The 24,814-nt window shown below is 40.1% G+C and overlaps 1 protein-coding gene across 1 annotated transcript in view; it reads left to right on the top strand.

Annotated features, from left to right (window-relative positions):
- Positions 1-24,276, top strand: part of LOC128620889 (roundabout homolog 1-like) — a 145,486-nt gene extending 121,210 nt beyond the window's left edge. Inside the window, exons 15-30 of the mRNA XM_053646261.1 lie at positions 1,216-1,450; positions 2,566-2,687; positions 2,947-3,118; positions 4,320-4,517; positions 8,008-8,034; positions 8,690-8,732; positions 10,063-10,217; positions 14,651-14,992; positions 15,094-15,210; positions 15,947-16,091; positions 16,176-16,391; positions 18,732-19,195; positions 20,083-20,286; positions 20,384-20,626; positions 20,731-20,936; positions 22,711-24,276. Of these exons, the coding sequence (XP_053502236.1) occupies positions 1,216-1,450; positions 2,566-2,687; positions 2,947-3,118; positions 4,320-4,517; positions 8,008-8,034; positions 8,690-8,732; positions 10,063-10,217; positions 14,651-14,992; positions 15,094-15,210; positions 15,947-16,091; positions 16,176-16,391; positions 18,732-19,195; positions 20,083-20,286; positions 20,384-20,626; positions 20,731-20,936; positions 22,711-22,725 (2,904 nt within the window). The 3' untranslated portion in view covers positions 22,726-24,276. The remainder of the gene's footprint in view (positions 1-1,215; positions 1,451-2,565; positions 2,688-2,946; positions 3,119-4,319; positions 4,518-8,007; positions 8,035-8,689; positions 8,733-10,062; positions 10,218-14,650; positions 14,993-15,093; positions 15,211-15,946; positions 16,092-16,175; positions 16,392-18,731; positions 19,196-20,082; positions 20,287-20,383; positions 20,627-20,730; positions 20,937-22,710) is intronic.
- The last annotated feature ends 538 nt before the right edge of the window (positions 24,277-24,814 follow it).

A 24,814-nucleotide genomic window follows, 5' to 3' on the forward strand; every position in this document is an offset into this window, starting at 1 on the left:
TTTTTGGATGTTTGAAAGGAAAGGAAGCTTCCCTTCTCATTAGTCGGTTGTGTGTTCTGTTGATAATATATGGCCATGGTTTTGTTCCAAAGCGCCACAGAAGGGAGTGCGGGCTTCTTCAAACGGTTTCATATGGCACAAAACAGGATCGACTGCTTTAGCATTCTTTATACCCCTGTTGAGCTAAAACAGCTGGGTACAGATGAGAACTAATAACCACATACCACCTTGCAACTCCCTGAATGGAAGTGTGTCATGCTGCTTGCCCTATCCTCCTTGAATGTGCTGGGATTGTTGAACATGTGCTGTGGCGGTATGCTAACCAGTCGCAGTGTGAGAGGAATCAGGAGCTGTTGGTGATAGTGATCTCATGCTGTGGTTTTGCATTGAGGAGGGGCAATGGGACTCTGTCTGAGCTCTTCCACATGCATGTACCCTCGTAGACTACAGGATAATCCTGTCTTAGCAAGCCGCCAGCCCACAGCGGCTCAAGGCCATGTTATTTATCAGGGCTGAGATTGCTGTTTGCATGCACATGTGGTTTATAATTATGCCCTTCTGGACAGGATCCTAGCATTGGTCTGTGAGAACGGGCTTCAGACCAGCGGTTGCAACAAATTAATCATAAATAGAAGGTTTTTAATAAGGGTTTATTGCATTCACTGAAGGTTTTTACCACCTCATGTCTTATTTTAATCATTAGGACATAAGTCAGCGACTTAAGTCCAAAAGTTATATCAATATTTATGTATAAAAAGTTACACGTATTCAGAGTCGTGTTACGCAGGTGTATTTAATGTATTGAATTTCTTTTTTATTCTTCTTCTTCTTCTTTTTTTTTGGTGAGCATAGCCCAAAACATACATTTTAATGTGATATTGAGCAACGACACTAGATTAAATACTGCTCCTCGCTCAAGCCGATATCAAGTGTATATAAAAAAAATGCATTTAAATGCAGGGTCAAACAAAATGCAATACTTTTGTTTTCGGCAAAGTCCAACCTGCACGTGCAAATCCTGTGCAATTGTCCGAATAGTGCTTAAATCTGTAGTCACATCTGCGGTACGAAATCCACACATAACTGATCTTTGAATATTCCCATATTTTGTAAAACCTGCCACTAAAGGGAAGAGTAAAATCAGTGTTTTTATGTTATTTTAATCACATTTTCTTAGCCTTTGACTCTGAGTGTCGTTCTCTTCTCGTTCTCTAGGTGGAGCAGCAGTCTCAATACATTCAGGGCTACAAGGTCATGTATCGGCCATCATCGGAGTCCGGTGAGCCCCGCAGTCAATGGGGAGTGTTTGAAGTGCGCACTCCTGGCGAGGACGGTGCTGTTGTACCTCAACTCAAAAAGGGTGTCACTTATGAGTTTAAAGTGCGTCCATTCTTTGACGAGTTCCAGGGAGCTGACAGTGAGGTGAAGGTGGTCAGAACGTTGGAGGAGGGTGAGTGCACTGATGAGCAAACAAGTCCTTTGTTAAGGAACGCTGCAGAGTCAATCTTCTCACAACTCACAATCGTTCTCACTCATCAGGCGTTTGCGTTTGTTATTTACACGCCACTAACCGGCTAGATTAGACTGCTCATCATTATTCCAGCTCACGTATTATCGGCAGCAGCCGAGATGCCTTGTGTAATAAACTAGAAACGCAGATGATGCATTTTGTGATGAAATCACTAATGAGGCTAGCGCAGAGGTCATTGAAGGACCAAATGAGGCGGTTTTGTGCAATACATTTGCGTGTGCATGTTCTAATAAACCACAGTTGTTTTGAAATCCTTATGATGAGTATAATTATCATCACATTGTGCCATGGATATCAGCTGTCCAAAGTACAAATTGTCTAACTAACTGTTTTGCGAGTTCTTCCAGCTAGGCCTAGCCTTGTCCCGCTGGCATTCCTGCGGTCTGAGTTATATTTAAGAACAAAGTGACGAAGCTTCTCAGCCTGAAGGCAAACTGACTAATTCTAATTACACTCATCAGCTTCATGCCCTGCAACTTTCTAATTAATTCTTTAATTCTCTAATTCTCCAGAAGAATAAGCGGCAAATTGAGCTCCTCCAGACATTTTCTGATGTCAAAGATACATATTTGCACTTCACCTCATCATTTGCAGATTTATATGACCCTTAAGGCCTAGAATGTCTGCCGTAAAGTGTACAAACTGTACGAGTGCAATTTTCAAGCCTGTTATTTTCACACGAATCACACACACACACAGTCTAGCAAAAATTAAGTCTTAACTCCAGCAATCAAAAACTCTGCAAGGAGACTTAAAGCAGTTTCACTGCGGGGTGGAGGAGAGCAGAGGCTCATTACTTAAAAGAAACTCACCCCATGGAAAAAGTGTGCTCTGAAAGTTCCTACACCAATTTTTGGTCACACCTCTACAGGCATGACAATACTCGTTAGGTAAAAAAAAAAATGACAGACTTATATCTTAAGGCATGGTGGTCCATCTGATGCAATAGCCTGGAAACTAGGGCCAAATGGAATAAGAAAAATAAGTTGGTGAACATTAGTTTCAACCAGATATTTCCCTCCTCATCATCGCAGCTCCTAGTGGTGCCCCACGTGGAGTTACCATCACCAAGAGCGACACCAACGGGACAGCCATCCTGGTCGCCTGGCAACCTCCTCCAGAGGAGGAGCAGAACGGAGTGGTCCAGGAGTACAAGGTAACACGAGGACATCACTGCTGTCAGACCACAGAGGGTGCTATATAGTGTAGTGTATGTAGTGGAAGTATAGGAAGCCATCAAATATACAGCGATATACAGACCCCTAGTGGCAGAACTGATCAAGTGGTGCTTTAAAAGTAAATGAGTGGCTTGCCTACTAATAGTAGGTTTATTAAGGGTGAAGTGTTTTACACTTATTAGAGGACTAATGGCTGATAATCATGGCTGAATATGATATATTTTGATCCCGCTGTAGATTTGGTGCCTGGGAAATGAGAGTCGATACCATGTCAACCGTACCGTGGACGGCTCCACTTTTTCCGTCGTCATCCCCAGTCTGTCGCCTGGCATTCGCTACAGCGTGGAGGTTGCTGCCAGCAATGGAGCTGGACCAGGGGTCAAGAGTGACGTCACCTTCTTTCAGCTGGGTTAGATAACATGTTATTCATAAAGTCTCTGATTCTTAACTGCAAACTGTAGCAAGATTCTGTACCAGTTATTTATTTGAGAAAGCTTGGGAATCATGCATTGAGCCACTGGTTTATTAGCTACTATTTGTCTCACGGTTTTGTAATACAGGTATTAAATGTAGCACAACTACAGGATCACAACTGTTTGTGCCACAAACACACACACACACACACACACACACACACACACACACACTAACTTGTAATTACCATATCAGTGTGACTGCTGTGGTGAGAATAGCCCACTTTCCAAATATTATCTGCTCAGCAGTTGTCTTGTGGTGATCCCATTCCACTGATTTACAGTGTTTTGCATAAGTATTAACCCCCCTTTCCACATTTTCTTGTGTTACAACATGGAGTTGAAATGGAATTCATTTGGATCTACACAAAATCTACATAAAACAGCACATAACGTTGAAATTGCACCCCAAAAACGTCTTTTATTGACCAATGGTGGTAAATATGTACGCAACTAGCAAATATTATGTATTATGGACTACATAACATTTTATATTATGCAAATTAAAAGATCAAAATCTAAGTTAAGTCCATTTCGGTTCCAGTTTGTTAGAATACACAATGTGGAAAAGTTCGAGAGGGTGTGAATATTTATGCATGGCACTGTAGCAGGTAAAGGGAGGTTGACAAATTGTACAAAGAGTGTACGTAGTGTGGATACACTGCCCGTGCAGTTTTATTATGTACAGTTTCAGCAGGTTTGAACTGTTGCTGTTTGCAGGTCTTATAAAAAAAACTAGCCTGGCTTGTACACCACTTCCTGCAATTTTAATCAAGTCTCAAATAATTCTAGCCTTTCTTATCAGTTTATTTTAAAGGTTATGCAACTAATCCAATGCGTGGGTGTGCGCGCACACACACACACACACACACACACACACGCACACACACGCACACACACAGCTTGTAAACTAGAACACTTTAGTGCTGTAGTACACAATTGAGTGTTGTTACCTTGAAGCACTTATCATTGAGGTGCCATTATGTATTTATCCACTCTTTTATCTGGTATGTTTAATCAAGCCCACTTGTGTTTTCGAGGCTGTGAGTGGAAACACTTTGTGTTCTACATTTCCATCTGATATAAAGATTCATAAAGGTTCTCATTAATGTTTATTATCAACATGCCATTTTGCAGACTCGTCTGGCCAGGTGTGGGACCGTTTCGATGACCCGGACACTTTTTCCAACATCTCTGATGTGGTGAAGCAGCCTGCTTTCATTGCAGGCATCGGCGCCACCTGCTGGGTGGTGCTCATGGTCTTCAGCGTGTGGCTGTATAGACACCGGAAGAAGAGGAGCGGCCTCAGCAGCAGCTATGCCGGCATTCGTAAAGGTGTGTGGCTTGTGAACTTATTGCTGTAATGATTTAAAGTAGGGTTGCTGCTGGTGCAGAGTATATCAGAAATGTCATAAACGTTAAAAATAATACCATCAAATAGTTCTTTGATTTGAAATATAACTGGAAATTATGTTTATAACTGTGTATCAAAGCAAAGGACATGGGTTTTCGACTTCAAATATGATACTTTTAGTGTTTTCATGTACTTCAACCAAGTGGAAGTGCACCCTATTCCTCCGGTTTAATCGACTGGTCTTAACTTCTACATGGTTGGAATGAAAATATTTAGCTACACTGGCTCTTTAAGGATCTGATTGGACACCACTTTACTTTTTCAGTCTATTCCCTGAATCCTAAAACAGGTGTATTATTGTCTTAATGTCATTACACGCTCTGACAAGCAGTACTCTTGACCAGTATTCCTATCCAGCACTCACTAATCAAAAAATATATTCTCCCAGATATAGATGCTTATAGCCGATTCGATTCTATAGATTTTATTCCACTGTAGAGCTGAAGGGTTCTGTGCACAGAAGACACAGTTTAGCATGGAACATTTACAAACCACACCCAGTACACGCTACCTGAGTTGACTGGCCTACTGTGACAGCTCACCTGAAGGCTTTATATTCTTACAGTTCATACAGTCTCCAAACAAGACAGTGGATGAAACTCATTATTGTACTGAACATGTTCATCAATACATTGGAATCAGAATCAATTCCAAAAAAGTTGGGACGCTGTTTAAAATGTAGATTTTACGATAGTCTGTACTGTAGATGATGATATTCATAGTCTTTGCAATTTTACGTTGAGAGACACTATTCTGAAATTAACCTCCAGCTGTTTCTTTTTAGTAACACTTACTTTTCCAGCCTTTTGTTGACCCCGTCGCAACTTTTCTGAGACGTGTCGCGGCCATCAAATTGAAAATGACCTTATTTTTTCCTTAAAATTGTACATTACGTCCGTTTAAACATTCGATATGTTTTCTGGGTTCTATTGTGAATAACATATGGTTTTATGAGATTTGCAAATCATTGCATTCTGTTTTTATGTACAGTGTCCTAACTTTTTTGGAATTGGGGTTGTAAAACGGAATCAGAATCTTTTATTCACCGAGTACAACTCTACAAGGAATTTGTTTTGATGCTGAAGTCAACAACAGACAACACAATTCACACAATATGCAATATACTATACTTATACCCAATATACACAACATCAAACATTTTTACAGCAGACAGTGATTTCTAGTCAACATCCAATCACTGACAGTGAAAATCAGCTTTTACATATAATTACAGGGCAATATAATGATTGTTTATTGCATATGCTGTACATCATCACTGTGTCACTTCCTGTTATCACTTCTAAAGCCTGATTTAGCAACGCACCAGATGGAGAAAGTAATTGTAACTGTAACTGTTCACACAAGTTCATGGAATGGCATGAGTGCATCAGCAGTGACTGTTCATCCCACTGTGCAAAAGAGACAGGAAAATATGACTAGCAAAGAGGCTTTTTGTTTTGTTTTGTTTTTTCAAACTGCAGAAAATCTAGAAACATAAAATGGCTACACACTTAGAAAAATGTGCACATCCCTGTCTGAAAGGCAGCTCACGCTACATTTGGTCTCACCATAGTAATTTCATTTCTTCCATTCGATCACGGTTTGCGTTTTCCTGCTTCGCTGGTACTATCTGGCATGACTGCTGTCATCTGCTTTCATCCTGGAATCAAAAAAGCGTCTAGACAGATAACATGGTGATTTTTTTTTTTAAATGTTAGGGTAATCTTTCCAGCAGAGCTCAAAAAAAGCCCGACGATCAGAGGAGTAGCACGTCAGAGATGGCGCTGACATTCACAAGCTGACATTTGGGAGGTGTATGTGTGTGTGAGAGAGAGAGAAAGAGAGAAAGAAAAAGAGAGAGTGTGTTGTTGTTTCTCTGCTTTTGTATTAGAAGATTGAGGATGAAGAGAGTGGTAGAGTTAGAGAGATACCGGTGTAATAGTAATGCATTAGACAGGCTGTTTGTAACCACATTTGTTAGGAGCCAAAGTGTTGGTCTCATTTCCTTTAAATGTAGCATACATTTTTACACAGGTACCAACATCTGTGCAGCTTTTTTTGACCCCTTGCTATTGTAATGTCGGAGACGCCTGAAAAGTACACTTTTCTGCTTGTTCAGCTAAAGCTGAAATGCCAATTCACTAAAGGGGAAAGATGGGGTTACGTTTGCTTCACTCCAGCATTTTTGACCTGTGACCTTCTCAAATCTTGTTCTTAGGTCAGTTAAAAAAAAAGAAAAAAGGAAAATGGACAAGGCAGTGATTGTTATTATTAAGTAGTAATTTTGGGATTCCCAATCAAAGCCCGTGTGAAGTCACTTTTTGTATTTGGGGTCATAAGAGAAACTTACTCGCTTTATTTTTCAAATTAATTTTATGAATATTGCTCTATGAAGTGACAGTGGTAGCTCAGTGGTTAAGACATTGGCCTTCTGATCAGAAGGTTATGAGTTCAAATCCCAGCACTGTCAAGCTACCACTGTTGGACCCTTGAGCAAGGCCCTTAACTCCTTCTGGATAAGGGTGTCTGTCATAAATGAAGTATACATGCTATTTTCATCTTTTACTAATATATTTCATAACAGCTATATAAAAGTGTATAAAAGTGGGCAAACGTGAAAATATGGCAAAAGTACTAATTAAATATGGATTTTCAAGCATGACAAAAATGGCAAGTAAATTCACAATGTCCATTTGGGCTTGTTTAGCCAAGAAGTTTGTGAACCCTTGTAGTAATTATTAAGTCATGATTAAGTCACACCGGACTTTTTGCCTTGCTGTTCTTATTGTTCTTACAGTTTAGAAGAAAAAAAAAAAATCCAATAAACCAACAAATATGCGAGGCTTGTTGTGGTAGAATTCTGTTTCTTTTTCATTCGTGCCAAAATAACCGTTGAAAACTTCTTGGTTTGCCCTGCAACCAGCTGCCGAAACACAGGTCGAGCTGGTCAAACTGAGAAACCCTCTTTGCCAGCTGGTAAATGCTGGAAGAAAGGAAACATTTTCTGAATGACCATTACTAATCCTCCAGAACAGACAAGAAGATAGCACAACAGTAAGGCAATTAGAAAATCTGAAACATTTATTGTTTAATGTTGTCAGGAAGTGAGAAAGCTGAAAAAGAACTTTTTATGGAAAAGATGGTCTACCAGTTTGACCAGCTTGGCCTGTGTTTTGGCAGCTTTTCAGACCAAGCTAGAATTCTTCTTTTTCTTTTTCTTTTTTTTTAGCAATGTGTTACACTGTTGGCAACCTTTTTTTTTTGGTTCTTCCCCATGAATAATTCATTGCTTACAGTATATGATATTAGATGCAGTTATGCATTATCAAATATAGTTTTTACAAATTTTATGTTTATGATGTAAATCTCTCTCTCTATCTCTCTCTCTTTCTCTGTTTTTTTTTTCCGCAGTTCCATCATTCACTTTCACTCCAACAGGTATGCAGACTTCTTCACATTTGCCACTTTCATATTCTGTTTCACAGTTTTAACATAAATGGGAGTAAAGAGGAAATGTGATGAAATATTGAGCAACACTTTCATTTCAACTGTTGCTGATGCTTTCAAACACTCGTGCCCTATCTAGTCCATAGACATGCCAGAAATGTTTGTGGTGGTTAAAATAATGCATAGAAGCTAGTTTTTGTTTTCTCCCCAAAACCTCTTTGACAAATCCTTGCATGCCTGTAGCTTGCCCTTAACCACAAACCCAAGCTACCCCTGGTCTCAACCTCAACTTCACTGCCCCCAGGGGACAATCTCTTAGTGTGTGGTTCCAGTGAGTAATCCCTTCTCGATTAGGACGTGTTTGAACTTTAATTCCCATCATCAAGTGTATCAGCCTGGGGATCTGATTTGAATGTGTTGCCTTCCCTTGCATGTTTGTTTTCTCCCAGGTGGAGATTATGGATATTTGTACCTGTAGATGGATGACATGAGTCATAAGATAGATGCGAAATGGCGTATTCTGTTTGGATTAGTGAAAGGAAGAGGGGGATTGAGCGTGAGATAACACGTCCTTGCAACAAGAAGTGGTTTGTGCCTTGCGTCTTTTATGCTGCGTGATTCATGAGCGTTCTCTTTTCTGTCCTAGTGGCATATCAGAGAGGAGGAGAAGCTGTTTGCAGTGCCGGACGGTAAGTAGGGTTATGATGGGTGTTTATGTCTGTTGAAGGGACAGGGAGTGCATGTGTGGATCCTGAGGGAAGACAAAAAAAATGAGACTTTACAGAGATTATCCAACAGGGGGAGATGTTGAGCCAAGACACAATATCCATATCACCTCCACCCATACAATCACGATATGATCTAAATAATAGCACTAGCTATTAGAGTAATAACATTTTATATCTCCGCATAAGCACAAACATGCCCCAGATTTGTAATTTTTTGCCGTTTTAGCTTCTCTAATACCTTCCTGCATGAGCGTCGGAATTTGCATACTTGCCTGCAAACCTGTAATTAAATCTCGGGCTTGACTGTGCAATGGAACAAACGCAAATCACATTATCCTTTAAAGCAAAAAAAATAAAATAAAATATTAGCACCCCCAAAGCTAATCTGAGCTAAAACGCTCTGCATCTGAACCTAGTGAAACAGAAAACATAGAGGTTTAGTGAACCCAAGAGTATAAGCTAGAGTGGGTGAGAGTTTTTCATCAGACTATACTCGCACACACACACACACACACACACACTCTCTCTGTTACTGTTCTTCTACCAGTTCAAAGATTTCTGCTTCTCAACGGGGAGTCTGGAAAAATACGTTTTGAAATGACATTGGGTTTGATGCTTGTTTTGCGCCTGGAGCAATGGTTATGAAGTCACCTCGAAGAAGTCATACAGTCATGCAGAGAGAAATTATTTATTGATTTCGTAGCTCTGCATTATGAATCTCGTCCTTTAAATACTGTATTTAGTGTGATATAATGTCATTCCTGATTTATTTCTACAGGGATGATGGGAGATGTTACCACACATTTCCCACAATATAAATGATATAATATGCAATTGATATGTCATATATGAGCAGGATGTCTACGTGGGTGATACCTTTTTTTTGATTTTGCTTTGTCTTATATGGTTAATGTGTATGGCTCAAAGATGAGATCAGACTGTTCGTTTTAGAGAAAATTACTAATATGCACAAATTATTCTTAATATCTCTTGACAGTGCATGCTGGAAAAATATAAACATATGAAGGGAGAAATAAGGTTCTAAAGTGCATTATGTATGCACATAGTGGATTATGTATAGTATTATTATGTATAGTAAAGTGCATTATCATAGTGTATGTACATAGTGGTCCAAATAATTCAGAATAAAAGGAAACGTTTATCTCTGTGTCATATTTTAAGATTATTACCTTTTTATCTGCATATTTGTACATTTGATCCTTTCTTCTTTTATCATTACATTTAATTATCATTTAATCTTTACACCTAAATCTATCTGTGTATTTTGCAGACCTGGCCTACTAAACATGGGAGATTCAGCCAACCAGCCATGGCTAGCTGACTCATGGCCCAACGCCTGTGCCAACCACAAAGACTGCAGCATCAACTGCTGTAATGGTGGCAATGGAACCAGCGACAGCAACCTGACCACCTACAGCCGTCCAGGTACAAGCATACATCATGATTAAAATACCCTTCTGCTCAAGCTCTCATGTGTCTCTTTTATGGCTGAAAAAAAGCAGATCCACCAATTTGGTGTTTGGTTCGTTAGAGCGAGTATGTGTGTTGCTCTTTCGGCTAAGAGAATCTGTGCAGGACAGAGCTTTTGTGCTGCCATGAGCACTTTTTTTTCTTGCCCTTAAGATTTGCACATACTGTAAGGTGTGCAAGAAAATGAGAGTGCCTAACTGAGAAATAAAAAAGGTGAGAGAACGCAGGTGTGAAACAAACACAATTGAGACTCACATGTTGAAAGTTGGAAGAAGAAGAAAGGAAGAGGCAAGACATCAACATGAATTGGGAAGACAATGCTGCATATCAAGAGCAAGGGTTTCATTAATTAGGAAGGAAATTGTTTTTACCAAATAGTTTTCCTTAATGACTACTTGTGGGATGGCTCCCTTTGGCACTATGACACTAGGTCTTGAATGCTATTCTGTAAAGCAGATGTATTGAATTGTACTAATGATTTGTTGCAGAAAAACAAGGGTTAAAACCAAGGGAAAACATATCACACTAAACCAAAAAAATCATCTCATTATCTGATTTGAAGCTGGTTTAATACTGGTTTGAATTGTTTTGCAGTGTTTTTAAATGTAATCTGCTGTATTCTTGGCCAGGTCTTTTTTTGTGTGTGTAACTACTGGGTCAAATAAAGGTTAAATAAAAAGTAGTTATTATAAGAAACTACATGGTGCTACTCTATAATACACTCTTTAAAGATGGTTCCTCATGGGTTCTTTGAAAAGTTAATAGTTCTTGGCTTCCTAATTGGGTTTAACTTGGAACATTCTCAGAAAGGGAGACACCCTGGTGTACAGCTTAACATAGAACCTTTATGAGTTGCGCCGCAGGGACAAACGTTTACAGTTTTTCTAAAAGTATAGGACAATGTTTTCCAAACTGGTGCTCAGACGGGTCATGTTTTTGCTCTCTGAGAACTTGGAATGTGTCTAAACCAATTAATGAGGAACACTGATTGTCTGGTAGACATATGTTTTGAGCTGTGAGAGAATGAAACATGTCCTTGATTTCTTGGATTAGATGTTTTGGGAGCTGGGAACAGAGCAAATATGTGCTAGTCTGAAGGTTCTCTGTGGAAAAGTGTAGGGAAACCACTGAATTAGTGACCATATGGATTAGAATTGCAGGAAAGGCACATAAAACATGTAAGAAAAATGTACTTAAATAAGGCAAGTACTCCTCGATGCAGAACAGAATGTCCATGATGTTGGACCTGATCCAGCTCCTCCTACCTGGGCAGAGTTCAGCCAAAAGTCCAGGGGATGGAGACAACTTGGTGTGTTTCAGGTTAGATAAGTGTGTTTAATGTGTTGTTTTGTGTTTTAAACCATTGTGTGGGTTAGGGTTAGAGTCAGGGGTTAAGCGTATACAAGGAGTTGGATCAGATCCAGCTCCACCCACAAGATTTTTGGTTCTGCAATAAAGACTGTGGCTGCATCCGAAATCTTGTTCTGTGACAGTACCTACTGCATTCGATTCAATACCTATGGTTTGGCCGTTGATACAGTATATACTGATCAGTATATGTGTGTAGTATGAATACAATCTAGATATACTGCATCTGCCATATTGGTATTGTCACGTGAGCTACAACTTAAAAAGAGACAATGTGCTGTCTTCTGACATTTTTGATTCTGACAGTGCTTCCTCACCAGTCCCGTTGCCTTATGGGGTAGTGCAGTGTCCATTGCTTCCATACTGCAGAATCTCGGTGGAAGCAGTAGGTCATCCGGGTATTTCTCACTTACTGTTTTATGAATACTGACAGTTCAGACATACTACTCCTTTGGCGTACTGCTTTTCACCTACTGTACAGTAGGGTAGTAGCGATATTCAGATGCAGCCTATCTCTAATAAAGTGTTGAGAAACAAGCGACAGGTGAAAATGACCAGAAAGAGTGAATGTTAACAAAACAGGAAGCTATGACCAAATATGGAAAGCAGGCAGTCTATACAGAGTTTGGAAAGCCATAGAGATGTGAGACAGGATGGACATGACAGAAACAATTTCAGTTCTCATGAGACTAAGCAGCATGACGGCTATTTGTATGAACAGAACTCATACATCACCTGCTGCTGCTGCCATCCCTGCCATACCGCTTACACACGAGCCAACACACTTGAAAACCTGTTGAAGTGATGCTTTAAGCCAATGCACTGTTCATCACAAATGTTGCACATTTATCATGAAATGTATCACGCTCTCAGTTCCCTTAACTTACTGACCATGACCCAGTTTATCAGGTCTATTGGGAGCTGCCAGACTTAGGTGTTGTTTTAGAGAACTCATGACGGTGGACGCCACATTACTCCAGATTTATTCTAAGCAGAGTATAGGTCCATATCAGGAGTCAAATATTCTCTGTTTTAAGTCAGGAGCCTGCAGGACTACAGCACCTAATTGATCAGGGAGTCTGAACAACATTCACTATGATTAAATAAAAGACAATGTAATATACATTATACATTACATAATTATGTACATCTGGATTATTGGAAAAGTACCCTCTTCTGAACTCTTCTGAAGCAATTAGTCTGCCATAGAAAGATGCTGAGGAGGACACAAAGCCAACATCAGTCTAATTGGCTTCCTGCAATAAAACAGGCTTCATTTTATGAGGGCTCCAGTTGTTTGTTTTAGCTACTCAGATCTATTGGTCCACTCAGGTAGGAAACCAAAATCGATCCATGGTTGTGTACTTTGTGGGAGGAAAAAAAAACTTGTCCTTGATTGTGGCCTGCTTTATCCTGCCCATCTGTGCTCACTTGGAATCATAAAAGTTTTACTATGACAGTCTTCCTCCTCTGCTGCTGGAGATAACATCAAGTAATTGTATCAAGATAGTGTTTCATTGATACATGCTCTCCTGCTCAACAGTAGGACTTACATGAGCCAGTGAAGGTTGTGATGCTAAATATAGATATACTGGAGACAGACTAGAGTACTAAGACGCACTATGGTCATTGAACTTTAAGATTACAAATAAGTCCAGAGTAAGATTCCAAATGATAAAAGATTGCAAAGTCGAAAAGTCTAAAATAAGAAATATAGTGACATTCTAGATGTCATGCATAATATGGAAGTATGGGAACGTCTGTAATGTATAGTAGATGTGAATGTTTAGTCAGTTTACATATGAACAGGGAAGACTATAGACTGTTAAAAGACTAAATAATCACAGAACCAACCAACACCTGAACTATTTCCCAATAAGACACTATGGTGTGATTCTCACAGAATCGAAATTGTCACTCATTATTTCACAGATAAAGATAGTGAAGGAAAAAGTGTCTATAAACAAAAAACTAAAAAGCAAGCAATAAACCAAACAGCAGAACAACCTCCATTTTCCTGCATATACATGCTCCACATTGACAAACAAAAGCTTGTTAATTAGTCCATTCATCCCTCGCATTCATGGACGTGAAAAACAGTGATGCTCTAAATAAGATATTGAATTTTGTTGCACTGTATTAATATGCATTATACCATGGAGCGGTTGAATTCTCGATTCTGATTCATCAGAAGGTGTTTGCACTGTATTAATGTGCTTGTTTTAATACGTGCAATAATTTTTTAAAAAAAATAATAACTACTTACACAGGAACAATGGTGGATGCTCCACATTAAAAGATAAGAAACTGTTGACAGGAAGCTTTCTGTGTGGAGACATTTATTTAGCAGTTTTGAAAGGAGTCTCTAGTGTCAGAGAGAAAGGCATAACTTTTCAAACACAGGAAAGTCTTCAGGGCTTTGAAAAGGACTTTGCAGTTTCACAGTTACATGACAGCTGCTTTTTTTTCTTATGACCTTCAAAAGAGAGAAAAAGAGAGGCAGGTGAACTGTTTATAGCTGCTGTAATGTTAGTGATAACAGGAACCAACTTGTTTTGCAGACATAAATGTAACTGTAAACATATATATATATATATATATATATATATATATATATATATATATATATATATATACACACACACGCACAGATATATATATATATATATATATATATATATATATATATATATATATATATATATTTTTTTTTTCTTTTCTTTTCTTTTAAGTATGGTATGTTGTTCTTTTAGTAATAAAAAATGCTGATTTTGCAAATTGCTGTGGGAAAACACTTTGTGGCCTGGTGTTATAGGAAAAATAATCAACTTCATATTTTCCGTATCATGTCAAGCCGCACCCCGTCATTGATTATTTTGCTATAGCAGCACACCCTGTCATCTATTATTCCTGACATATTGTTTTGTTTTAAGAAACAGCCACATTTAAGTACAGTATCAACAAGCATACTATCCATACAATGGGCTTCATTTATTTTCTTTCTTCTTTTTTTTCTTCAGCTGATTGCATTGCTAACTACAACAGCCAACTGGACAATAAGCAAGGAGTGCTGATAGGCTCCGACTCAGCTGTGTACAGTGATGTAGACCTTTCTAACAAACTCAATGAAATGAAGACCTTCAACAACCCCAGCATGTGCTACATGGGACCCGGAGGCAGCCCGCCTACACCATATGAGCCCACACCTTATGCAACCACCCAGCTCATCCAATCAAACATCATGAGCAAGAACAGTGGTGCAGGGCCTGGTGACAAGCGCTGGAAGCCCCAGCAACCAAAACCCCCGGAACTACCATCACAGTTACAGTTTAATGTTATGGAGCAAAATAGGCTGAACAAGGGTGAGTGTTTAAAACAATACATCATAAGCTATACTCTTGTAGTCCTGTTTTGTTTATTTTTCAAGTATATTTGTTGAAATCTATTGCTCCTGCATCCTCAGATCATTACAGAGGTGGTGAAGTTTGTCTGCCTGCCACCATTCCCTATAACCAGGCAAATGAGCACAGCTCTGCAGGGTCCTACCACAGCTCCGACAGAGCCAGCAACAGCACTTCGGGTATGATGCAAGCGCACACACAATCACAGCAACCGTGTGGACGGTCATGGTTGACATTAAAATAAAAAACCTACTGTGAATAGTAGGAATTTGCTTGGGTTCTTATGTATATTATTTGCTAACGCAATTATCATACTGTAGTTTAAATGGTGCTTAAAAAGAAATGAACTTGGAATACTTTTATCATTGGATATAAAGGCAAATGCTTTAATTCCATTTAATGCTTCTTATATTAATAATGAATCACTGTTCAACCATCTACAGGGAAAAACAAATACACAGCATTCTTATTTGTATTAAAGGTTATTATTTATGTCCTTCTATGGTAAAGCAATTACTGTACTGTAGTTTCACAGAAGGTAAAATGTAAAAGAAAAAAACTACACATTCAGTATTGGGTAAGACTGAAAAAAAGGCAAATGTGATAAATATGCATAACTGTTTAGCCATGGATGGGAAGTGGGGGGGAGGGGGTGTTCACAGCATTTTGCATATTAAGAGCTCTTTGTATGATGGTAACTCAGTTATTTTGCTGGAGAATAAATAAAGTTCAAGACCATCAGCCTCAAGGGGAGAGTAATAAGAAGGCAACGACTTTTACGCTAAGCCTTAATTACTGAGGATTTAATTTCTGCAATGCTTCTGATATTAAAAATGAAAAATGATTTAACCATGCACAGGGGGAAAAGTGTAAACTTAGATATGTGTTTGAAGATTTTTTTTTTTCCCTCCTCAGGGAGTCAAAATCATAAAAAAGGAACTCGCACCCCTAAACTGTCTAAACAGGGTGGAGTGAACTGGGCGGAGCCACTGCCCCCACCTCCTATCAACCCCCCTACCAGCCGCAGCTCTGAAGACTACCTACAGCCCATGGATAAAAGGTATACACACACGCACACACACAGTTAACCAATTCCTATATTCTAAAGGCAAGCGATCATGCATTGGTGTTGGTTTTCCTGCAGTTTTGATCCAGACCCACAGAAGCTTCAGAGCCGCATGTACCTGCACCAAGGGGAGACAGAAGAAGAGGAAGAACAGGAGAATTTGGTTAGATGCCCCACTCCACCTGTTAGAGGGGCAGCCTCCTCACCTGTAGGAATATCCTACAGCCACCAGTCCACAGTCACACTTACTCCCTCCCCTCAGGGAGAGCTACACAACAACCAGGAAGATCGCAGGTACTGCACTAATAACACCTGATCATATGCAGTCTGCCTGCTGTACACGACTCACAAACTGTAAAGGAACATTCCAGCATTTTTTTCAACCTAGTGTCTACCTAGTGGAAATGAGGTGTAAGTTTTATTGAGCATGTTGCAGAACCAGTCACGGTTCTTCTGGAGACTTTGATTGTCGCACGTGCTTCTTATTTTTGCAGCAAAACCCAGCAGCCTTCATTGTGTTTTTTTGTCTGAAAAGTGGTCTCTTACACAATATGCTGCTTTCTTTACTGACATACAAACATTTTTCTGTAACATTTAATTTTGTGCTAGAAAACGTTTAGGAATCTAAAACGTTTTTGTACTGACTCGAAAATGTAGAAGTGATAAAACAAAAAAAATCTATAACAAAGTTTGTACTAAGAATATAGGGTGCCTAAAACTTTTGCACAGTACTGTATAACTAAAAAAAATGCTTAGACGGGTATGAGAGAACCCTGGAGCAACACTGTAAAAAAAAAACAAGAAGAAATTCTGCTTCCATCCATGACAAGGCACTTGAATACATTGGCAAAATACAAATACATTTGACTGAATAATTCATTAATAATTAATGAATTAATGAATAATTCATTCATTTTTTTTTGTATCATTAGTATGGAGAAAAAAAAGGTTTTCCTTTTTTCATAAGGTACTTTTTTTCCCAAGGTACAGTGGTGCTTGAATGTTTGTAAACAATTAAAAGTTCCAATAAAAATGTTGTGGAAGGACCTGAAGCAAGCTGCTAATGTGAGGAAACCCACCAACATCCCAGAGTTGTAATGGGGAATGGGCTAAAATTCCTCCAAGCCAATGTGCAGGACTGATCAATAGTTACCGCAAACTTTTACTTGCATTTATTGATGCACAAGGGGATCACACCAGATACTGAAAGCAAAGGTTCACATACTTTTGCCACTCACAGATATGTAACATTGGAACATTTTCCTCAGTACATAAATTGCCAAGTATAATATTTTTGTCTAATTTTTTTTAACCAGGTTCTCTTTATGTACTTTTAAGACTTGTGTGAATATCTGCTGTTTTAGGTCATATTTATGCAGAAATATATACAATTCTAAAGGGTTCACAGACTTTCAAGCAGCACTGTAATTACTTGTATGCTACAGATTGAAAAACAATGGATTACTTTTAAACAAGATATAGTTTCCAGAAAGCAGATTTTCTGAAACATGCAAGCATACAGACGCCATCCACTGGCGATTAGATCTGGTTTGCAAACTGTAATCGAATTCCTCCTAAAAGTTCATTTAATGCTTGTGGTCACAGCTTTTTGCGGGCCAATCAAATCCTTCCATCCGGCACTATGCGGATCATTTGTATAAGGACACTGCTTTGCCCTTCTCCAAATTGCTGCCCCAAAGTAGGAAGTGTAAAATTGGCCACAACGTCTTTGTATACTGTAGCATTATGTGTTGACATCACAGAACCGAGGGGCCGAGCAGGAGCTGTAAAAATAAATAAATAAAATCCCAGACTATTATTTCTCATCCATCACACTTTACAATGGGTGTTACCACTTTAAGCCAAGTCACATTGTCCAGATTTCTGCCAAATCCAGACTCATCTGCCAGACTGCCAGACAGTGAAGCATGATTCATCACTCCAGAATTACAAAAACACTTCACAATGTTATTTATAATTGAACAGAGCAGCTGTAGTGCTGCATAAATTTGATGAAAAGTCATATTGGAAAGAAGGTATTCTAGAGTGGTGTCATGTGGAGGCGTTCACAGGGCTGTTTTTTTTTATTATTATTTTAAATCCCACTCCTAAAGTAATTATTTTCATTTGTACCTGCCTATGAAATTTTTAATGAACTTGCTTCTGTTTCCAAAAAATAAACACATTTGTAAATTAAGCTGCAGCAACCCTCACCAGAATAAATCATTTACGGAATATGAATAAACGAACATACAACTCAGTGCATCCAATACACTGTTATGTTAATGAATGTGGGTTTTCTTTGCCTGGCAAGATTCATATTTGTCCACCCATTTCCCGCCCATGTGTAAAAATTCAATTCAATTCAATTCAATTTTATTTGTATAGCGCTTTTTACAATAGACATTGTCTCAAAGCAGCTTTACAGAAATATCAACATGAAAAAAAAAAAACCACCCAAGCTCCAAATTTTCACACCTCTATTGCCATAATACAAACCACTGAACACCCCAGTCGTCTATTATACTTCCAGTCTCCTACTGCCTACCTTAATGAGTAGGGGTGGCTAAAGACATCTAGTGTATCATATTAAACCATAGAATGAGTGCTGATGAAACTTGTTCCTCTTCTCAGACGACACATAACAAGCCCCCCTCCACCAAACCAGGCCCTCTCACCCTCGCACACCTACGCCTATACTGATGGCGATGATGACGAGTGTGATTACACAGATGGTGAGTCAGGCCAGAGGCAGTACCAGCAAAACCCAGGATCCCACTACCAGCCTCAGCAGCAGATCCAGCAGCAGCAGGTCCATCTCCCACGCCGGCTGCATCTGCACAGGGGCCTGGAGCAGACTCCAGCCTCGAGCACGGGGGACCTGGAGAGCTCCGTCACTGGGTCAATGATCAACGGCTGGGGCTCGGCATCTGAGGAGGACAACGGCTCATCGGGCCGCTCCAGTGCCATCAGCTCCTCCGATGGCTCTTTTTTCACTGATGCTGATTTTGCCCAGGCTGTTGCCACGGCAGCTGAGTATGCTGGCCTGCGAGTGGCCCATTATCCAGGGGCAGGGCCTGAAGACATTGGAAGAGGTGGTGAGTCACAGGAATGAGAGCCGGATTTGAAGTAATACTTGACATATGACTATTGCTTGCATTTTCAGTTCCACGTCTAGGTGTTTAGGCATGGGGTAGCAAAGCAGGGACAAAAATACTTGCCTAATTATGTATAGGACAAAGTTGCATCACAAAATATGGTGCAAAATGAAAACTGTTCCAGCTCGATAGCTGCTCTAAAGTGTTGTTTTTTTTATTTTACATCCTGATACAATTTTATACGCATACATTAACACTGCCTTCTGATTGGCCAGATTGATATTCATGTGTGATATTCAAAGTAGCATTTGACAACCAACTGCTGCATCAAAAATCGTGTCCTGGCATGCCATTTTTAATTCCCCTAAACAACTTTGCTAGTCAGTATTTCAAAGACAATGTCTGTTTAGACTGTTTAATACAGCAATGACCACATGCCACTACATTCCACAGATAAATTTAGTGCACTGTGCTGCACTGGCTGGCCAGTTTTCGAATACATCATGCCCCATTTAATTACATACACAAAAGTTTATGAGCTGTTATATGAAGGAGAGGGACCCACTTGAGAAAAGCAGTACCACTTCAGAAGTCCATCGCTCTGGTTTTGTGGCCTTGTGTTATGATGTAATGTATTGGGAGGAGTTTTTGTGGTCAAGTGTTGCATGTAGTGACTGATCTATTTAACATTGAACTAATCAGACCTCCTGAAGAGATTCAAACAACCAGGTTTAAATCTGTTTCAAATGCACCTATGGTGCATAATTTGAGTAATCAAGACACCAGACCAGGTGTAAACAATGTCAATGAAGTAAAAATTGGCCTGGCTTGGCTTGGGCTCTTTAAACCTGCAGGAATAGACTGACATGTTTTTCTCTCCCTTGAAGGTCAAAGATACCATATTGGCCACCGTCCCAGTAGCCCAGTGTCCACAGACAGCAACATGAGCACTGCAGTGATGCAGAGGAAACCACACAAAAGGCACAAGCAGCATGTGGCTGGTCACCAGAGCCAACAGCAGCAGCAGCAGCAGCAGCAGCAGCAGCAGCAGCAGCAGCAACATCAACAGCAACCAGATGAATTTACAGATGGTATAATACTCAAATGTGTCATGAGTGCCAATATATCAAGTACCATAGAGTCAATATGAAAAAGACATGACGTCACTTTTTCTGTTCCTTAATCCAGACCCATCAATGCCCCTGAGCCCCTCCTCAGTTGGAATGAAGACCACCAATCATGGTTCCAGGTGTGGATATGAGGAGAGGGGTGCAACGCTGCCCAGGATGGGATGTGGAGAGTCCAGAGACAGGCGGGGAAGTGCAGGGGGCTACCGGACAAGAGAGGCCTCAGCTGAGCGACGAGGGGAGCACGATAAACACCGGAACACACCTGGAGGAAAAGGTGCTGGCAAAACACGCCAACATGCAGGTAAATATGGTATGCTATAACTTGGATTACATTGTGAGATTAGGGCTTCAGCGGCTTTTACTGGCTCATGTCCTCACTGTTCCCTGTTCTCTCCGTTTGTGCAGTTGCAGAGGACATTCCACCGTACAACAGGCCATCATTCCCCACAGCACAGGGTCAGAGAGATGCTCCCAGCTCCTCCAGTTCGATTTCGTCCCGGGGCTCTGGGGGCCGCCGGCGAGGGGAGGTAGGATCAGGAGGCCGTAAAAACCCCAGTGATACAGGACTCCCAAGTTTGGGGGTCTTATCCCACCAGGAAGAAGAGTTAGAGGTACGATACTGAAGATTGCCTCACCCTTAAACATGTTAATTGTAAAATATGGCATGACAGTAAACCAGTATGATTATATAACATAAGGACATCTTGGCTATAGTGGGGCATGGTAGCCTAGTGGTTAGCATGTTTGCCTCGCACCTCCAGGGTTGAGAGTTCAATTCTTGCCTCTGCCCTGCATGCCCAGAGTTTGTATGTTCTCCCTGTGCTTTGGGGGTTTTCTCCAGGTACTCTGGTTTCCTCCCCCAGTCCAAAGACATGCTGATTGGCATTTCCAAATGGTTTGTAGTGTGTGAATGGGTGTGTGTGTGTGTGATTATGCCCTGTGATGGGTTGGCACCCCATCCAGGGTGTCCCCCACGACCCTGTGTAGGATAAGTGGTACAGAATATGGATGGATGGAAGGCTGAAATGGTTATAGCATTAGCATTATGCTATATTGGAATCCTGCAACTAGAATTATGGTGTATGATATTTATAAAAAAAAATGTGCTTATTTGTCTTTTATTTATTTATTTATTAAAATGTATGAATCAGTTTCCCTACTTTTTCCAGTACCAAGAGAGCAAAATTGGCTCTCTGTGTCGAAGGGATGGCATACACTCTCCCCTGTCAATCACAGCGGAACTATCTAATCATCCCTGAGCTCATGTATGTGAAAGGGGGCAAAAAGCGTGATCTTCTGAGTGTGTTATGCTGCCCTGTGATGTATCCTGTGCAGCAGTTTGGAAAGATGCTTTGGACTGGCCTCATGTGTCTCAGAGGAAGCCTCCCTGGCTGGTAACTGATGTATGATAGTAGAGAGCTGTCGTATGGGTGGGAATTGATAGGTGATCAAACTGGGGAGAAAATAGTGGCAGATTTTTATTTTTTTAATGCCAGAGTTGGTCATCGTTTTTGGGGAAAAAAAAGTGAAGTTCTAATTAACTTGTAATCATACTGAAAGCTGTATTATTGGCTTGTGTCTTAATCAGATCATGATTTTTTCATTCTGTTTCACCCATAATTCTAAGTGCTATTGCCTGAATAGGCAAATAAAAGTACAAATAGTGCCCCACCTCGACTGTTTGATATTGATTTTGAGAAAAGGCTCAAGGGCACATTGTAGGCAGACTGTATTTCTGGGTTTAATAATCCCGAACTTGATTTCCCAAACATGTCGTAGTACAGCAATAATTAGTCTTAACACCATCTCTAATCAACAAATGAAATTCCCAGATCACCGTCTGAAATTTTCTGTTTGGCTTTGGCAACATTTCCGCCATAAATGAGATAATTAGAAAAGGATTTACATCAAATTCAAATTAGCGTAAATTACTGTGGTTCATTATGCTGTCGGATTGGAGAGGAGTCCAGTACCACTAAAGGGGTTATTTACTGTTTGTTTACGGAGTCGAATTGTATTTGGTGTTTCCCGAGCCGGGGCACGGTGCCTTAGTGGTTAGCACGTTTTCCTCGCACCTCTTGGGTCGGGGGTTCGATTCCCGCCTCTGCCCTGTGTGTATGGAGTTTGCATTTTCTCACCATGCTTCGGGGTCTTTCTCCGGGTACTCCAGTCTAAAGACGTGCTATAGGTGGATTGGCATTTCCAAATTGTCTGTAGTGTGTTTGCGATTGTGCCCTGTGATGGGTGTGCCCCGAGTCCCCTGGATTAGGCTCCAGGCTCCCCGTGACCCTGTGTAGGATAAGCAGTACAGAAAATGGATATTTTATCTTAATATCTTTTTTATAAAGGAATTGACACCCTTATCCTGCTTTATTTTATCCACAGCTGCTGGAGAGTTGAGGATCCAGTCAGGATGAGAATAAAAGGATCTCCTAGTGGAGAACCGTCTTCGAACTGTGCACCATACACGATTCAGACCATCTACAGTCCATTCACAATTATGTAAATGATCTGTTCTGTCCTTATAGGCAAAAAATGACCAATGGTTAATGTTTTTGTTTGTTTTTTTTCAATCTGCTTCGATGCAATATTTAATCTTTTCAGTGTGAGCAAGAGGGGAAAACTGAACACTCTCAAGTTTCTTTTTAAGTAGGTGATTCTTTCTGCTTTAAAGCCCCATTGACTGGTGTAAGTTTGTGGAAAGGCGTGATGTTCCCACACCGGAGCATCATCTTTATAATCTGCTGGTGTGAGTGTAATAGAAGCTGCGAGTGGGAGTGGTGGACCATCGTCAATGAGTACAATGAGAGGTCTCTTCACTCATACTGTGATACAGTACTTCAATATGGTCTTCCCTCTAACTGCTCTCCAAACATATTTTCTCATAATGAAAACTCGGGGTATGAGGGTTGCGACTGTAAATTTACCAAATCATTGAAAGAAGTGCTGCCATTAGAGGTTTTTTTTGTTTGTTTTTTTTTTTACAATGCACTGTTGTCATTTTGTTATTTGGTGTTGTTATTGTTAATGTATGTTCTAATTTTTTTTTGTCTTTGGTTTCAAAAGCACAATCATTAAACATTTATTTTTAAATCATTCTTAGCTATGAAACGCTCCACATTATATGAGGAGCGGCATAAGTGGCGTCTCATTGAGCATTGTGTTTGAGATCGGATGAGAAGATGGGCGCTTATTTGCTTCGTTTTATTTGCGCAAATGAACAGGACGGAAAACGGGATGACTCTCTCCACTTTGGGTCTCATGCGAGTGTGTGTAATCGTGATATACCTGAATAGAGATACACCATGGAGTGGCAATCCGTCATCTCGTCACCAATGATGACATGTTACATTTGATGAGACAAATGCACTTAAATGAGGGTGAAGCATGAAAATGTGCAATGGGCAATATCTTTTTCGATCTAGAAGGCTTGGATTAGGAGTGTTCTTTCCGTTTTGTGTTGAGAAGTGATGATCCCAGAACAAGGTGTGCACTGTAATAATAATAAGAATGTCTGCCACAACCAAACAGCAAGCCTTCCGGGGCTTCATCTGTCCTCTGCGGGCTCAACTCTGTCTATACTGTATAGAAGTGATGTGGACTTCGTTGTGGGATGGGGAGGGTGGAAAACCTGATCTAGGGATTCCTGTGGTAGGGCAAAGCACCGCTGGGCTCACCTAGTACACAGCTGCTTCGGTTTGGTTTGAATCCATGCTATTGCAGTACCTTTTTTTTCAATTGATGAACAATGTGTGTGAGAATATGTTCTCTGGAAAGAAAAAAAAAATTGTGCCGTCCATCATTGTTTGGTGTTTACTATGTTAAGGAAAAAAGTACAACTGCTTTAAATGATCAGCCATAACTTTTCATGACTGATAATCTCATATTTAGAATGAAATAAACTGTGTCATTTCCCACCTTATTTATTATTAAATCATTTTTCAAATGCCATGTTTTGTGTGGTTTCTTACTACCGATGTGACATCGTGAAAGACGTTGGAAAGGCAAGCCGAATCCTCAGTGCCACATGCATCATTTCTCAATAAAAGTAGTGACCGAACTCCACACGTCCCCTTTCTGACCTTAGTCTCCTGAGAGAGCAGTGCAGCCAGAACATTGGTTTACCTCCTGTTGGGACAAAAACACTGCAGGAAGGACCTTTGTGCATATGGTGCAACTCTGCAATTTACAGCTCCAATCAATCATGCTGAAACTTAGCATCATGGAGTTTTTGGTGTGCATCCATCTAACCTTGCTTATTAGGTTAAATAGCATTTTTTAAAACAAATACCTTTGCAATAATTGCTATAATGTGGCAGAATTATTGGGATCGTCTAATATAGACACTCTGTAAACAGTCCACAAACCATCTATAGATTATCCACAACATGTCAGGCGACTCAACCAATCAGCCTATCGACTACTACAGAACATTAAACCAAAACTATTAGCATATAGTTTAGTATTTGATCAATAGACTGTCAACTCA

The sequence above is a fragment of the Ictalurus furcatus genome, chromosome 16 (genome assembly GCF_023375685.1).
Source record: "Ictalurus furcatus strain D&B chromosome 16, Billie_1.0, whole genome shotgun sequence".
NCBI classification, from domain to species: Eukaryota; Metazoa; Chordata; class Actinopteri; order Siluriformes; family Ictaluridae; genus Ictalurus; species Ictalurus furcatus.